At 39.3% G+C, this 18,773-nt stretch overlaps 1 protein-coding gene across 7 annotated transcripts in view; it reads left to right on the top strand.

The window, feature by feature from the left end:
• The window catches only part of ANKRD6 (ankyrin repeat domain 6), a 286,595-nt gene that overhangs the window by 159,895 nt on the left and 107,927 nt on the right, over positions 1–18,773 (top strand). For 4 of the 7 annotated variants that reach the window (XM_089691294.1, XM_089691296.1, XM_089691290.1 and 1 more), the window contains one exon: positions 16,879–17,144. In XM_089691294.1, the coding sequence (XP_089547420.1) occupies positions 17,025–17,144 (120 nt within the window). In that variant the 5' untranslated portion in view covers positions 16,879–17,024. Of the gene's footprint in view, positions 1–875; positions 966–7,017; positions 7,037–16,878; positions 17,145–18,773 lie in introns of those variants that run through there. The other 3 variants (XM_089691291.1, XM_089691293.1, XM_089691295.1) reach the window with 2 other exon arrangements.

Here is an 18,773-nt window from a genome sequence, read left to right as displayed (position 1 = left end):
AGAGTAATTGCGGGAAGAATTAAGGCATTGAAGTGGTCCCTCTTTTCCAGTGGTTTATGTGGAGCTCAAAGACCATGTGGCTATTTGGAAAAACGGGGAGGGAGCAGTTTATGAGTGTGTGTGCTGGTTTATTAGGAAGCCCTACTTTTAATTCTATACAAAGTCCCCAATTCTGCAGAAAGCTGCTTTAAAGTGCTGGGACAAAACAGATGCTATTTGTTAGCGTCCTGGTAAAAGGCCTTCAAATATGTGTTGACTTAACCACATTTCACTGCAGGCCCTGAAGAAACAGGTTTTCACAATAACAGAGGTCTTGTCGGACCAAAAAAGTGATTAATTACAAACAAATTGTATTGCTTAGCCTCTGGCATTGTCTTAAGACTTTATTACTTTTTTATTTTGTGTTGTGATGGCTGTCTAGGCACTTTTCATACTTTGGAAGATAAAAGCATAATTTATGTATATAGCATTTCACAATTGTGAGATTACATTTTACAATGATCGCTGTATTTCCAGCCCTGTAATTAGAAAATGAAAAGTTTGCTTTTAAAGCTTAAAGTGATACTAAACCCAAGATCCTGCATTCACTATATCCAGTCTCCCACAGTGCACACAACATGAAAATGCAATTATTTTAGTAAATATAAACTGCTAAATACCTCAGCAGATAGAGCAGTCTTGTTACATCAGCAGAGCACTGGTTAAAGCTTGTAGGAGGAGTTTTCTTTCTGCTCTAGGAGGATGTGAAACCCCTGACCCTCTGTCTGGATAGTGCTGATTGGCCCTGTGCTGATCACATGCACTCTCCCACCCTCTCTAGCAATACACATCAAACTGAGCATGTGCATTTGACTACTGATTCATTTTTGTGTCAGGTGGTCATTTCAACAAGAGGAGGGGCAGAGAAGAAAGGATCAAGCATCCTTTTTACACAGTGCAGAGGATTAACCCCTTAATATTCCACAGTGAGTATAACAAGCATGCTTTACTGCGTATGTATAATCTGATTTTACTGTGGTAGGTTTAGTAATTTACATGTCCATAGCTTCCAACACTTGTTTTGTCTAAGATGCTGCAGTACCAGCTTTGAAAAACGTTTTTTTAATGACACCAAATTGGCATAAATGCCAGATTTCCCATTCTATTTTTAGACCTGTACTTATAAATTGGTGCAGTGGCATCTTTTAGAATTTTGTAGAGTTTACATGGATAAGGATTATGTCCACTCTTGTTTGCATAACCTATGGCTGCTGTTGTCATCGCTCCTACTGCTATTGGCATGTAGTAATATATGAAAGGTCAGCTATCTTGTGATGTTTCACACTAGTAAACTTTAGTTTGCAATTGGAAGGGTTGCGGCGTTTGGAAGTCTAAAACTGTACCAACTGGAAGTCCCACTGTGGTCAACCAAACTTTAGTATTGACGTTTTCAAGACAAAAGCAAAGCCTATTAAAAACAATTCTGAAAGAGCCCAAAAATTGATTGTGCTACAAAAATCAAGACATCTGACTGCTATTAGTGGAATTGATTATGTAGGATTTCACATGGTGAGGTCCTTAGTTGAAATGTGTGTAGTCAGAATAATGTTAAAGTTTTGCAATATTTAAAGTTACTAAAAATATTGGAGAGTTACTTTAAACCTAGAAGTGTTATAAACAGAGTCACACTGTTCAGTGGAAGTAAGCTGGATCATATATCACAAGCTAGTACTTTTGGTGCAGATATGTGGCTCTTTTCAAACACCACAATCTCCCTGAAAATATATTCAAAATCACTCTGAACACACTGAAAGTAGCAAAGTGAAGAGATCCATTTTAAGACTCGCATAATGCATACAACCAAGTATACAAGGCACTTTTACGTGCTTTCACGGTCTATTTAACATTGGCATCTTTTAGAAAAGCTCTGATCCTCCTACAAATTATTTAGAGGTGTTGTGTGCATAATTAAAACACCATGACCAAACAATGCATAAAATCAAAATGTCAGGAAGAGGAAGAAAAAGGCTTTGGAGTCTTTTAGGCGTAACTTACTGGTTATATAGGGCAGTTTGCAATGTTGGTATCCATTTTTCTGTCTGTCTATACATCTCTTCTGTCAACATCATTTGTCAATACATATCTTACATTCTGTACACATTACAACTTTGGCTAGGACATATGTGCAGACATGACTTTCACTTATCTTGTTGTGCATTTCTTTTATCTGTGAAGCAATAGAAGATAAACGAGTGCGCTGCCTGAGATGCTATTTAAAAAAAGTGCACGATACCTACCCTAAATTAGGTAATAAAAACCTACACACTTAAGAAATGTATATAAATAAAGAATGCTTCCGCAAGGCTGCTGCCTCCACAGACTATTTCCAAATCAGTGAAAAGATAAATAAACAAATATAATGTGTGGCGCTGCCTCTCTGAAAAATCTACATACAACCAAATAAGTGTGAATACTCACAATGTGATGAAAATTTAACATGAAATATATAAATAAAAATTAAAACCAAATATAGTGTAATATAATAGAGAATCCATAAATCTGAAGTGAAAGTCTGTGACAATCGTCTATTTTATGCATGTAATATAGGTGCTTCACCATTAAGAATGTGAAAAAGCTCCAAATGCACCAAGTGCTCAAAATATTATATCTTTGTGCAGACAACCACTATGCTCATAGGTGGCCTCTCACCTCAAGACTAGACCTCACAGGTCTACTAGCACTTCAAATCAGCAGACCTTCAGCCTCAGATCCCAAGATAAGACCACATAGGTCTAATATCGTGGGCGTGACATAACGTGTAAGGAAGGATTAGGCGAGTGACAGTGCTTGATGTCAGACGCCTGCATAGCAAACGCTGAGGGACCTGCATTATTATTGGTAGCTGCGTGATTTACCGCTGGCCAAATGTGAGTGCATTCAATATATTTTTAAAGAAAGAACATACAGGTGAAATTCAAAAAACTAGAATATCGTGCAAAAGTTCATTTATTTCAGTAATGCAACTTAAAAGGTGAAACTAATATATGGGATAGACTCATTACATGTAATGCAAGATAGTTCAAGCTGTGATTTGTCATAATTGTAATGATTATGGCCTACAGCTCATGAAAACCCCAAATCTACAATCTCAGAAAATTAGAATATTGTGAAAAGGTGCAATACTCTAGGCTCAAAGTGTCCCACTCTAAGCAGCTAATTAAGCCATAACACCTGCAAAGGGTTCCTGAGCCTTTAAATGGTCTCTGTCTGGTTCAGTAGGAATCACAATCATGGGAAAGACTGCTGACCTGACAGTTGTGCAGAAAACCATAATTGACACCCTCCATAAGGAGGGAAAGCCTCAAAAGGTAATTGCAAAAGAAGTTGGATGTTCCCAAAGTGCTGTATCAAAGCGCAGTAATAGAATGTTATGTGGAAGGGAAAAGTGTGGAAGAAAAAGGTGCACAAGCAGCAGGGATGACCGCAGCCTGGAGAGGATTGTCAGGAAAAGGCCATTCAAAAGTGTTGGGGACTTTCACAAGGAGTGGACTAAGGCTGGAGTCAGTGCATCAAGAGCCACCACACACAGACGGATCCTGGACATGGGCTTCAAATGTCGTATTCCTCTTGTCAAGCCGCTCCTGAACAACAAACAACGTCAGAAGCGTCTTACCTGGGCTAAAGAAAAACAGACCTGGTCTGTTGCTCAGTGGTCCAAAGTCCTCTTTTCTGATGAGAGCAACTTTTGCATCTCATTTGGAAACCAAGGACCCAGAGTATGGAGGAAGAATGGAGAGGCACACACTGCAAGATGCTTGAAGTCCAGTGTGAAGTTTCCACAGTCTGTGTTAATTTGGGGAACCATGTCATCTGCTGGTGTTGGTCCACTGTGCTTCATTAAGTCCAGGGTCAACGCAGCCGTCTACCAGGAGATTTTGGAGCACTTCATGCTTACTTCCGCAGACGAGCTTTATGGGGATGCTGACTTCATTTTCCAGCAGGACTTGGCACCTTCCCACACTGCCAAAAGCACCAAAACCTGGTTCAATGACCGTGGGATTACTGTGCTTGATTGGCCAGCAAACTCGCCTGACCTGAACCCCATAGAGAATCTATGGGGCATTGCCAAGAGAAAGATGAGACATGAGACCAAACAATGCAGAAGAGCTGAAGGCCGCTATTGAAGCATCCTGGTCTTCCATAACACCTCAGCAGTGGTACAGGCTAATAGCTTCCATGCAACGCCGCATTGAGGCAGTAATTGCTGCAAAAGGGGCCCAAACCAAGTACTGAGTACATATGCATGCTTATACTTTTCAGAGGTCTGATATTGTTCTATGTACAATCCTTTTTTTATTGATTGCATGTAATATTCTAATTTTCCGAGATTGTGGATTTGGGGTTTTCATGAGCTGTAAGCCATAATCATCACAATGATGACAAATCACGGCTTGAACTATCTTGCTTTGCATGTAATGAGTCTATCTCATATATTAGTTTCACCTTTTAAGTTGCATTACTGAAATAAATTAACTTTTGCATGATATTCTAATTTTTCGAGTTTCACCTGTACATTTGTTTATACTACACTATGGTCAATATCATTTGATTTGGAGCATCTAGATAGCTGGAGCAGAAGATCGGCTGCTTAATATCGATATTAGACCTATGTGGTCTTATCTTGAGATCTGTGGCTGGATTGGAAAGACGAACAGGCGGAGCAGCTGAGTCTGAAGGTCTGCTGATTTGAAGCACTAGTAGACCTGTGAGGTCTAGTCTTGAGGTGAGAGGCCACCTATGAGCATAGTGGTGGTCTGCACGAAGATATAATATTTTGAGCACTTGGTGCATTTGGAGCTTTTTTAAATTTTTAACGGTGAAGCACTTATATAGATTACAGTGCATAAACAGACTATTGTCACAGACTTTGACTTTATGGATTCTCTATTATATTACACTTTATTGTTTGTTATTGGTTTTAGTTTTCATTCTTTATTTATATATTTCATGTTTAATTTTCATCACATTGTGAATATTCACATTTATTTGGTTGCATGTTAATTTTTTAAAGAGGCAAAAAGACACACAAAAATGCAAGTGCATACATTTTATGGTAGCCTGGATTGCATATTGTAATATTGCATATTGTATCAGCTGCCAACCAGCATGTAGGCAGATGTTGTTCTTCCCTCCCGCACTGGTGGCTCTGCTCTGAGGCCTCCGTTGATGTCATAGTTGTCCAGTTGAATGCTGTCACTCCAGATGACCTCTGTGGCCATTTTGAGGTGAGCCAATGCTTAAATAAGACATCCGTTTTCCATGGGTGGCACACATTTTACATGTGGATAGGTAAGGGACAGGAACCTACTGGCAAGGAAGTGTGCATAGCTTAGGGAAAGGTTCCAGTGGAGGAGGGACAGAGTAGGGACTGTTTGCCCATTCTTCCTTCTTTAAGTGTCTTGTATGACCTCCTCTGTCAGTTGCTGTTGACATCAGTGTATCGCACCTGATATTGCTTCGTGTTACTGACCAGACCGGTGCACTCACATAGACTTTGCTACTGTTTAGCTCCTTTTAAAGTTCTGATCCTTTTGTGTGTCCTTCCTCCCCTCTGGGAACCAGCACTTGCGCTCCGCCTACAAGCAGACTGGCAACTGTTACTTAGCCTGCCCTGACCTCATATGATCAGGTCATCTAGCTTTCTTTTTATTAGTTCGCTGCTCCACTTGGTTAGTCCTACTAGTGACATACCAGTTATGCGCAGAACTCAAATGTTTAGAAATAAGTCATTTTAACTTACAACGCTCTCTTCATTCAAACAACTGTACACCTTTTTTTGCAAACCAGTAAAATCATGAGCAATTATTTGCTCATAGTAGTGATCAATCACCACACATTTGGAAGAAATAACTTCATATGGAGTGAGGCATGCAAGTAGCATGTTGTAGCAATTAAATCACTAATGATTGCACAATGCTGCAAAGATGTATGATTACTTGCTTCTACAAGCTACAACATGCTACTTGTGTGTCTCACATCATAGGGAGCCATTTGTTTAAAATGTGTGGCAGTCAACCACTACTACTTGTGATGAATCCCGCCTGTGTTGCACTAGATTTAACAGCTTGTCACATACCTGGATAGTGATCCTGAGATGATGAGGTTGGCCTTTCTTATAGCTCCAACACAAACAAACCTGGAAGGACAGCGAGTGTAGGAATGAAGGAGTGGCATGAGTGCCAGGTGATGATGCTAGTGTAGTTGGAACCTGAGAGCACTGTTGCTTTAAGGGTGTGCACACTTATGCAACCATATTATTTTAGTTTTGTTTACTCCCCTGACTAAAAGATTTCAGTTTGTTTTTCAATTTAGTTGTACAGTTTATAGGTTACATTACAGGTGGAAAAAGTTCTGAAATGATTTATCTTTGTCTCATTTTTTTACATCACAGAAACCTGACATTTTAACAGCGGTGTGTAGACTTTTTATATCCACTGTATGTCTACGCACATGCTGCAAGATGCCAGCATGAATGTGCACGTCTACACAGAAACACATGACTACTTGATTGCATGCACAGTTGCTTATGCTTTATTGCAGCTATGTAGGCAGGCACAATCTTCCTTATAGAGCTACTGCTGTTCCGTACTTGGCCTTGTCCAGTCCTTGTAAACCAAATGTTCCATAGATCTGAAAAACTACTATCTCTACATAGGCAGTACCATAATGTTTTAGATCGCATTTTTACCTTTGTATATCACTCTGATTTTCAATAGTGACCTGCAGAAGCTGTCCCTTTTTGGGTATGTCCCAGAAGGTAAAGCTGAAGGTGGAGTTGTGACGACACCGGACTTTCCTGCCAGCTCTACACACCCCAACATATCTTCATTGCATGGGATAGTTGCGCAAAAGAAAGGTGTCCCCCTGATGAGTTCTGTCCAATCAGACACCTGGATCTGCACCACCTGACTTTCTCCTCACCCACAATGCTGAGGCAGAGAACAACCAGTCAAGGGGCAACGTAACTTTCAAAATGTAAACTTTAAAGCAACCACGGGTGTGTTTTTCATGTGTTTTTCGTGTTTCTGATATTTTTTTCCATTCATTTTAATGGGGAGGTTCGTTTTGGTGGTTTTTTTTTTACCGCACCAAAAAGCTTGCAGGACTTTGAAAAGTGCAGTGGTCCCGCAACTGACCAGTATAAGGCGTTCCATAGGATTTATTTGTTTTCTTTCTGCTTTTTTAATGCAAAAATGAAAGAAAAACTGATCACTGCAAAAGCAGCATTTTAATCTAAGATTTTTCCTCCTAGGCAATCTCACAAAGCACACATTACCACTTTATATGGAAATTAATAATTTCCGTACTTTTTGCCCCTATCTGATACATTGCATGGTCCAGTCTCTTTCTCCCCCATTGAACTTTCTCAATGCTTCAAATGTATGTAGTTGTCTTTACAAAAGTATTACTTAGTTTGTACAATGTAAATGGAGATGATGGCATATACATTATTAAATTAATTATATTGATATATCATTAAAATGAATTAAGGTGAAATTAAGAAAATGTCTGAAAATGTGGTAGGCAAGCTGTTTTAAAAAGGTTAGGATGTCACCTTTCCATTTCTGCAATGATTTTTAGACAGATTTATTTGAATGCTTAGATCATCTAATTTTTCATAATTAATAAGTGGAAGCATTTAACTTTACAGATGAAATGCCAACTTGGCCATCTGCCAGATGAAAATATAAGCATTTTAGTGTAATTCAATATATATGACTTTAATTAAAATGGTTGTAAACCTCAGGACATGAAATATGAAGAAAGCATATCCCTTTACAGTGTGTCTCAACTGAGAGCACCAATTGTCCTTTCTGTCTTCTGCTTCATTCCTCTGCTATCAGCATGAATCACTTCTGACAAGTTTTCCCAACACCAAGAGGTAAAAAGATGACAGGGGAAGGGCCACCAGCAGATTGACAGTCTCAGCTCTGTTCCTGTGAGCTGTGTGGAGGGGGGTGTGTTCCTTCTCTCTGATCAGCTGTCAGAGCTCTCCTCACTGAGCTCTGCCGTTTGTAATTTCAGCTCTGTGCCCTCGTTTTTCTGATAGCTCAGACAAGCTGTATAAATTCAGCACTTTGAATCGCTTTAGAGAAAAGAAGGCTGCAGGTAGACAGGTACAACTTATGTAGGAGGACTTGTTTAATCTCTGTGCATCACCGGAGGCCAGCCACGTCACTGGGAATATATATAAGGGTTTACAACCACTTAACCACAACTTTAAATACAGGTCTGTAAACCACAACTTTAAGTAATGACATGGAATAAAAACAACCTATAACTCAAGCTTTGAGTACATTATTGTTATGGTGGGGTAAGTTGTATAGATTTTTTTTTTCAGATCAATTGCAATTTCAGACTCCCAATGTGGATTTGACATATTTTCATGACATCTACAGTACATTTGCTACTTATCTGGCTGCAGCCTGTTTTACGCTACAATATGAGACATTTCTAGATAGGGTTGAGCTGACAGAATGTACTATTTAATAGAATTACTGCACAAGCTTAGATAAGGGTCACAAGCTTAGATAAGGGTCGGTGTGGATTTTCGATAAGGACATTGTGGTTTTTTCTTGATTTTTGTATGGTGGTCCAGGAGGTCCCAGTATGAATTATGGGGGGGACCGCCACCATTATAGCTCATAAACATATGTGACACACAAAATACATACAGTATATAATACACCAATTAGCCATAAAATTATGATCACTTACAGGTAAGGGGAATAACATTGATCATCTTGTGACAACAACATCTGAAAATGGGTGAGATATATTAGGCAACAAGTGAACATGTTGTTCCTGAGGTTGATGTGTTGACCGCAGTAAAAATGGGCAAGCTTAAGGATTTGAGCAACTTTGACAAGTGCCAAATTGTAATGTCTAGATCAGTGTTTTTCAACCTTTTTTGTGCAAAGGCACACTTTTTTCATGAAAAAAATCACGAGGCACACCACCATTAGAAAATGTTAAAAAAATTTACCTCTGTGCCTATATTGACTATATATAAAGTAATTCTCTTGAATAGGAATCAAACACAAAGAAATTATTTTATAATTACTTTATTATGAAATAATAAAGTATTTTATAATTGGACCCGGGGGCCGGACCAAGAGTAGATGAATGATGTGTATGTGTCATCCATAGTAAGTATAGTAATATTCCCCCATAGTAAGCATAGTAATTCATCCCCCATATAGTAATTCATCCCCCATAGTAATTCATCCCCCATAGTAATTAATCCCCCATATAGTAATTCATCCCCCATAGTAATTAATCCCCCATATAGTAATTCATCCCCCATAGTATTTCATCCCCCATATAGTAATTCATCCCCCATAGTAATTCATCCCCCATAGTAATTAATCCCCCATATAGTAATTCATCCCCCATAGTAATTCATCCCCCATAGTAATTAATCTCCCATATAGTAATTCATCCCCCATAGTAATTAATCCCCCATATAGTAATTCATCCCCCATATAGTAATTCATCCCCCATAGTAATTCATCCCCCATATAGTAATTCATCCCCCATAGTAATTCATCCCCCATAGTAATTCATCCCCCATATAGTAATTCATCCCCCATAGTAATTCATCCCCCATATAGTAATTAATCCCCCATATAGTAATTCATCCCCCATAGTAATTCATCCCCCATAGTAATTCATCCCCCCTATAGTAATTCAGCCCCCATATAGTAATTCATCCCCCATAGTAATTCATCCCCCATAGTAATTCATCCCCCATATTAATTCATCCCCCATATTAAGTCCCCAAGCCCCCCCTGTGTCAATTCACTTACCTTTACTCCGCGCGTTCCTCTCGCCGTTCCGGTGTAGCATGAAAATCTGTCTCCTATGAGGTTCTGTCCCCCTCGACGTATCTGCGCATGTGCCAGTTTCAGGCATTAGCAGCCGATCGGCGATCTCCGGCACATGCACAGATACGTCGAGGGGGACAGATCATCCTGACAGTATCACCCTCCGCGGGCCGGATTAAAAGGTCCGCCGGGCCGTAGTTTGCCCATTGCTGGTCTAATGATTGGTCTATTTGTGAGCCGAGGCCACATGTTACGGATGAAATTGCAATTTTTCCCACGGCACACCAGACAATATCTCACGGCACACTAGTGTGCCGCGGCACAGTGGTTGAAAAACGCTGGTCTAGATGACTGAAGTCAGAGCATCTCCAAAGCTGCAGCTCTTCTGGGATGTTCTTGGTCTGTAGTGGTCCAGACAAAAGGTGGTCCCAGGATGGAAAACTGGCAAACCAGCAACAGGGTCATTGTCAGCCATGGCTCATTGATGCACATGGGGAGTGAAGGATGGCCATTGCAGTCTGATCCAATAGAATAGCTACTGATAAAGGTAACACTGGTTTTGATAGAAAGCTGTCAGAACACACAGTGTATCGCAGTTTGTTGCCTGTGGGGCTGTATAGGTGCAGACCAGTCAGGGTGCCCATTGTGACCCATGTCCACAGCCAAAATTGCCTATAATGGGCACTTTAGCATCAGAACTGGGCCACGGAGCAATGGAAGAAGGTGTCTTTGAAGTGTTGACATGGCCTACAAATTCTTTGGATCTCAATCCAATCAGTCATCTGTGGGATGTCCTGGAAAAACAAGTTCAATTCATGGAGGCCCCACCTCGCAAGTTACAGGACTTAAAGGATCAGCTACTAACTGCTTGGTGCCAGATACCATAGCATATCTTCATAGCATATCTTCAGAGGTCTAGTGGAGTCCATGCCTCAGGGGTCCAGGGCTGTTTTGGCGGCAAATTGGGGACCTGCTCAATATAAGGTGGGTGGTCGTAAAGTTATGACTGATCAGTGTATATTATGCATACTTTTCATTAAAATGCATATGAATAAGAAAAAGGAGAAATCAGGAAGTGAAGACAATTAAGACTCTAAAATGTTATGTAATATCAAGAAAAGTTGGCCTGACATGAAGTGTTTGGAAACAGTGACTAAGTGGGAAGGAAGAAAACAAGGTTAGAGACAGCTATACATAGCTAAGGATAGGTGCAAGAGAAAGCTTGGTTGTGGAGAATGTGCACAGTACCATAGCTACCTTTTTGGTAGTCAGGTAAGCAGAGCCATGACAAATTCTTCTAGTACATGAGGCAAAGATGGCAAACTGTGCATAGAAAAAACATAAATAAATGATCAGAGGAATAAAGAGGAAGGGAATCATTGAGGGCTCTCACACTAGATGTGTTGCCATGGATTTTGCTGCATGTTTGAGGAACAATGTGTCAATATAAGAAATGTATAAAGTCTGTCCACCAATGAGTTAATTCAAGTGAAATTTGAGAAATACCTACATGTTACATTTTCGGTGCAATGACCTGCATTTTTTACATTTAGGTCAAATATTAATTCTTTAAAACACAATACCACACATCTAAAAATGTATATTTACAATTGGCACATTTCTTTTTTTCTATTTTTGCACCTTTTTTTTTTTTTACATGACTTGTGCCATAAATTACAATAATTGATGATTGGCATTCCTTGCTTATATGCAATGCTATTATCCAGCAACATTCTAAGAAGTGGCAAATTTAACACAAAATATGCGATGCAAACGATGAATATGTACTGTTTCCATCATTTACATGCACAAATGTGACATCCCCGTATGTGTTACACCACTTGTCACTGTACACAGCACAAGGCAGGTAGATATTCCTGAAGGCACCTAGTGTACATTGTTTCTTGGCCTTTATCTTTTCCCTCCTGCCCTGCTTCAGATAGCAAAACATGTCTAGCTGCTTGATATATTTTATTTTTTTTTTCATTCAGGAATGGATTTACAGGGAAGGGAGACTAAGAGTGAGAGGACTCTTCTGAAACAGAGACAAGGGAAATTAAACATCACAGGCAACATCGGGCCATCATTTGACACTTTATCACCAATATTGGTTCCAACCAAAGCTAGATGGCAAACAGTAGAGTCCATTGGACCAAACATTAGGGTGGCATCTTGGTGTTCCTTGGCACAATAATACCCCTGTTTGTTAGTCACATTGCAGATGTTTTAGTTTTTGTTTCATATGGGGCAGCAAAATGAGCAGTCTAATCTATACTATTGTATCACAGTACCTTTTATGGTAGCATGTTTAAATAAAATATTGTTCAATTGATTAGAATTGTATTTAATATTTTCCTTCTGTAATGTTTTTGTCTGTATGCTGATCTGTTTCCTGTGTGTTTGGTTGTTCTCTAAAAGTCCATGCCCATCCTCATACATGCGTTTAGATTGATATTAATGGGCTTAAAGTAGCCATGAAGTTAGGCTCTAAATGGCAAAATAAAAAATAATTATCCAACAGCAAGTTGTCAGCCACTTATAGATGAAAAAATCTGCTACACTTAAACATGTTTTATTACAGTCTACAAAACGCTCGTTAAAGCCATTATGAAATATAGCAACATCCTAAAAAATCCAGAGATTGCTGAAAGTGTAAATTCCTTCCGAAAAGTCTCCAACAGTAAAAAAGACTGATGTAAATGAGTGGCACATCCAAGTAATTAGTTAGCCTTTTATGAAGCAGAGTCACAAATGCCAGAAGGAAAATTCTTTGAAGCAGCATGGTGATGCTTTATATCAATCACCAAATGTGACAGACTGATACTATATGCATTATACATAGCCCATGGATCAATACACTATGCTCACTCTCTTTGATTATTAATTTTTTTGTATTAATCAGTTTTATCAGACTTAATATACTTTAACTAATCTTGTTTCATGGTCAGTGTGTATATACAGTGAGGAACAGAAGTATTTGAACACCCTGCGATTTTGCAAGTTCTCCCACTTAGAAATCATGGAGGGGTCTGAAATTCACATTGTAGGTGCATTCCCACTTTGAGAGACAGAATGTAAAAATAAAAAAAATTCAGGAAATCACATTGTGTGATTTTTAAAGAATTTATTTGTCTTGCACTGCTGAACATAAGTATTTGAACACCTAAGAAACAGCAAGAATTCTGTCTCTCAAAGACCTGTTACTGTGCCTTTAAAAAATCCACCTCTACTCCACTCATTAATCTAACTTAGTAGCACCTGTCTGAGCTCTTTAAAGACACCTGTCCACCCCACAGTCAGTCAGACGCCAACTACTACCATGGGCAAGACGAAAGAGCTGTCAAAAGACACCAGAGAGAAAATTGTGGACCTCCACAAGGCTGGAAAGGGCTACGGGGCACTTGCCAAGCAGCTTGGTGAAAATAGATCAACTGTTGGAGCAATTGTTAGAAAATGGAAGAGGCTAAAGACTCGGACAGGGCTCCATGCAAGATCTCACCTCGTGGGATATCACTGATGATAAGAAACGTGAGGAATCAGCCCAGAACTACAAGGGAGGAGCTGGGCAATGACATGAAGAGAGCTGGAACCACAGTTTCAAAGGTCACTGTCGGTACAACACTGCGCCGTCATGGTTTCAAATCATGCATTGCACGGAAAGTTCCCCTGCTCAAGTCATCACATGTCCAGCCCCGTCTGAAGTTTGCCAATGACCATCTGGATGATCCAGAGGAGGCATGGGAGAAAGTCATGTGGTCAGATGAGACCAAAGTTGATATTTTTGGTCTAAACTTAACTCGTCGTGTTTGGAGGAAAAAGGATGAGTTGCTTCCCAAGAACACCATCCCTACTGTGAAGCATGGGGGTGGTAACATCATGCTTTGGGGTGCCCTTCTGCAAAGGGGACAGGAAGACTGCACTGTATTAAGGAGAAGATGAATGGGGCCATTTATAGTGAGATTTTGAGCAACAACCTCCTTCACTCAGAGCATTGAAGATGGGTCGTGCTGGGTCTTCCAACATGACAACGACCCGAAGCACACAGCCAGGATAACCAAGCAGCATATCAAGGTTCTGGAGTGGCCTAGCCAGTCTCCAGACCTAAATCCAATAGAACATCTTTGGAGGGAGCTGAAACTCCATGTTGCTCAGCGACAGCCCCGAAACCTGACAGATCTAGAGGAGATCTGTGTGGAGGAGTGGGGCAAAATCCCTGTTGCAGTGTGTGCAAACCTGGTCAAGAACTACAGGAAACGTTTGACCTCTGTAATTGCAAACAAAGGCTTCTGTACCAAATATTAACACTGATTTTCCCAGGTGTTGAAATACTTATGTTCAGCAGTGCAAGACAAATAAATTATTTAAAAATCATACAATGTGATTTCCTGAATTTTTTTTTTCAATTCTGTCTGATTGGGAATGCACCTACAATGTGAATTTCAGACCCCTCCATGATTTCTAAGTGGGAGAACTTGCAAAATCGCAAGGTGTTCAAATACTTCTGTTCCTCACTGTATATTATACCTTTCACGTTTCAAAAGAAGACATATTGTATTCCTTTTTATTTATGTTAGTGTGTATATTTTTGTAGATATACAGTACATATTTAGGAAATTAGCTTATTGAAAATAATTTTCTCATCCATTGAGGGACACTGTCTTTAATCTTCAGGTTATACTGCCACCTACAAGGGGATTAGACACTGGCAAACAAAATGACCGTAGTCCAGCCCAGTATAACCCCTCCGAAGAACAGCATGCCTCAAGTTTTTGCTAGTGACCTGGAAGGATGGACGTTTTTTTTTCTACTGCTAAACTGTGTTAAGACTTATTTTTGCTAGCATATTTATTTCTTCAGTCAAGACTCTTCTCAAAATAACTGCTGGAGCTTTGTCTTTTTGAAGCTTTTCAGTGTGGTGAAACTCATCCTAGTTTTTGGAGTACCACATCCAGCCCCTGACTAGACTTGCTGGTATAGTCTAGAAGTGACTTTTGGAAACTGGGTTCCATGTAGGGCACATTACAGAGTATGTTCTGATAAAAACTAGCTGTGGAGTCTTTTTAGGTTCATAGCTCTTGATTCAGTACTTGCACTATCTCTAAAGACCCACTTAGTGAGTAACCTGGCCAGGCCAAGCAACTTTTATTTCCCTGTTCCCACTGATTTAGCCACAGAATGGGTTAATAGTATGGGACTGAGTGCTGGTGTCATGCGCTGGGTGGAGTGTCATGCAAATTTGCTCCTTCAGATTAGCAGCTCTGTATTACAACCAGTGACTTCTCTTCCTAGTGTGTTTGATGACATCATAGGCTCTGCATGTATTTTGTATGTGGAAAGGTGGTGGAACATGTTCAAGTCACATTATTGGATTCGTTCACTTGATTTCTTCACAGGCATATTTGGGATTGATTAAACACATTGAGCATTTAACCATTGGACTGGATATCCATTGGATATATTGAGTAAAATTAAATTTTTTGTCACTTTGTGTAACAGGAAATTTATATTGGTTATATTATTAATTTATTAATGCAACATAATTTCCAGTACACACGCTATTTTTATCTATTTTTTTTATTTCTTTATTTTATATTTCCTTGTTTATAAAGGATAATTTATAAGGGATGATGCACAATTGTTCAGTGAGGTTGTGCAGCATTATTAGAACATAAATTATTTCCTGAGGTGTTGGAACACATAGTGCAGGCTGCAACATATATATATTTCTAGTGGTAATTGTGCAGAGGGCCTTTTTTTACTTTTTAATGTACCTACCCGTGTCCTTTGCCCTGTTATTTAATGGGATCTACATGTGGTTCTTTCTGTGCTCCAGAAACTACCATTTGAATCCATTACAGGCATACTGTTCTCTACTCTCAACCACATGGACTTTCTTGTAGCCATCAGCTCTGCAAGGTGAGCATTTGAACTGGTGGTGTTATCCTGCAAGGACCCCTTTTTCTTTTTGCATAGTGACAGCTCCTCTGTCCAGGTCCAGTTTACCAAAATTAAAATTTCACTCCATTGGTTGTGGTTTGGTCTCCTCTACTCTTTCATGAAGACTGATTTTCTTATATAATCCCAAACGAACCCTACAGCATTTGTAGTTTGCTTAGGCAGACCATCCAAGTTTTATGGTCGCAAGGATTGGGTTCCACCCTTTCCTGTGAAGGTGCACTCTACTAAATCTGTTGGTGCTCTTCAGGTTTTCAAGCTTTTTGGGTGAGTGCTGGAAAGGATGCTCCATGTAATGGTGATATTTATGTATCGTGGATTCATGTAAAGTATTAAACGTAATAATAGGTATGAGACTGTTAACCCTATTCTTGTTTAAAGACTTTAAAATAGGCAAAGTGAGAAGTTGTCTTGAAAAAACAACCTCCCCCTAAAACTGATACTTGCCTTGCCTTCCCTTCATTTTCTTCCCATTCTCTTCTTCAGTTGAAGTTCAAAGCTTGTGTGAAACTCCTCTGTGACAGTGTTTGTATCTGGTGACTGGCTGCTTAGACTTGAGCATTGCATCCTGTGAGATCTCGTAGAAGATCCAATACTTCCCCATACTTGTACACATAGGGGTTTTTACCAGTAAATGCAACAGAATACCACAGGGATGGAGGACTGCAGTAAAGGAGGTACTAGTGAGTGGTAGGTTTGTTATTTCAAAAGAACCTGTTACCTTGCCTGAATGGGCAATGTGAAATATTTTTTTTTTAACTATTTAGTAAGACACTTTCTTAGAAAAAGTATATATGTATTTAGGTATCTCATTGCTTGATAAAACAATGTATGTTTTTAGTACAGTGATTCACTAATTAAGGAATGTCAAAGATGATGCACTGTTAACAAGTCAGCAGTAGCAGATTTCATAGTAATGAACTATGTATACTGCAATAATTCTGCAGACACATGAGCATAATGTGTACAAAAAATGAATGGAGCCCTGTCCATGGTCTATGAGTACTAAGCGTTTCTGTGGTTTTGCTCAAGTATGTTTTTTCTTCTTTTTTCTCAGATCCACAAGATGCCAAAGCTGAAGCACATTATTCATTAGGTGTTCCTCTCTCAAGTATGTAGTACTTACACTGCTCAGCAAAGATTGCCCGTAAATGAGCACATCGTTATCCTGAACTCTTCCTGAGGACTTCCCTCTTCCAATTCATGAGCCAGCAGGATGTGGTCGCTGCACTGTCAGAACGCCTGCTTGTAGCTGCATACAAAGGCCAAGTGGATAATGTTGTGCAGCTTATCAACAAGGGTGCCAAGGTAGCAGTTACCAAGGTAACCAGAAACTGTGTGTTTCCTTTGTAAACATTTTTTTCCTAATGAATAGAGATTTCACTTTATATAGTTTTTTTTATATACAATGTATACAATGTGAAAAAAGTGCAAAGGACTTGTCACTGGTATCGCCTATGGTTTCTCAACAACCGATCTTTTCCCTAATACATGACATAAAGAGAACAGTAAGAAGCACGGTAGTGATATCACTACATCTCACTCCAAATCTAAGACTAGTAGTCAGAGGCCGCAATTCTTAGATTTCAAACTACTATATACAGTTTTTGTCAGAAGTACACTACAGTTTTTGGAGTAATTCAAGAAAAAATATATTTTTATGGCACTGGTTAAACAAAATAACCATTCTATGTGTTCTTTGTAACATCTTTGCAGATCTTCACTGTTTGAGTTTAGGTTTACCTTAACCACTTGAATACCAGCTTGTATAACCCCTTCATATAGCGTTTTTGGTGTTATTTAGCAACCACTGTGTTTTTTTTTTTTGTTTTTTTTTGTTTTTTTTAATTTTCCACTATATAAAGGAACACATATGAAAACTGTTTCCCTTGCTTACGATATAAACACTCCCAAAATGACCCCACATATAGGTCACACAGATATAAACACTATATTGTTTACGTCTATAGTTGCTGTAGTTGGTCTCTCTATGACCAATCACAGCAATCTCAAAGTAAAGAGCCACTCAGATCGGTTCTGTACACAGTGTTTGTGAGGATAGCTCGATTCACAGGCATTAACCTGTGGAATGGCCCCTAATAGTGCTTTATCTAGTGTCGTTTATGAAAGCCACAGGGTAAATAACCTTTCACCACTTCAGTGTTTTTTTTAGACATTAACAACTTGATCTCCAGAAGGTTTTACCCCCTCTATGACCAGGGCATTTTTGCTATTCAGCACTGTGCTACTTTAACTAGCAATTGCGCTATCTTGCAACACTGTACCCAAATTAAATTTATATAATATTTTTCACACAAATAGAGCTTTCTTTTGGTGGTATTTGATCACCACTGGGTTTTTTATTTTTTTATTATGTAAACAAAAAAAAGATCAACACTTTAAAAAATATTGTGTTTTATTTCTTTCTGTTATAAAACATATCCAATTAAAAAAAAATGTTTTTATAAATTTTGGACAAATGTATTCTTCTACATGTCTTTGGTAAAAAAAAATCCCAATTTGCCCCCTTCAAGATTTTTATTTTTTTGCATATTTGTCAAATGATTTAGATAATCAAATTTGAATATTACACAAAGATAAAGATAACCCAAATAAATACAAAATGCAGTATAACACAGCACCCCTTAACACAACACAGCGGCCCTAAAACAGACAGCACCCATAACACAGCGCCCTTTAACACAACAGCGCCTCTAACATAACACAGCGCCTCTAACACAACACAGCGCCCCTAACACAACATAGCGCCCCTAACACAACACAGCGCCCCTAACACAACATAGCGCCCCTAACACTGGTACCTTAGGCAGGGCAGAGACGCTAATCTTTCTGGGGTGTCCTCTCCTGGGCCTCCAGCCCACTACCAGTGTCATATTCAAGGTGGGCTAGGTGTGGGGTGTCCTGTCCAAACCTCGGCCGTGCCACTGCTGC

The sequence above is a fragment of the Staurois parvus genome, unplaced genomic scaffold, assembly GCF_062004578.1.
Source record: "Staurois parvus isolate SC_StPar_1 unplaced genomic scaffold, SC_StPar_1.0 ptg000561l, whole genome shotgun sequence".
Lineage (NCBI taxonomy): Eukaryota > Metazoa > Chordata > Amphibia > Anura > Ranidae > Staurois > Staurois parvus.
The sequence above is the reverse complement of the archived record's forward strand: the minus strand, read 5'-3'. Positions and strand labels throughout refer to the sequence as shown.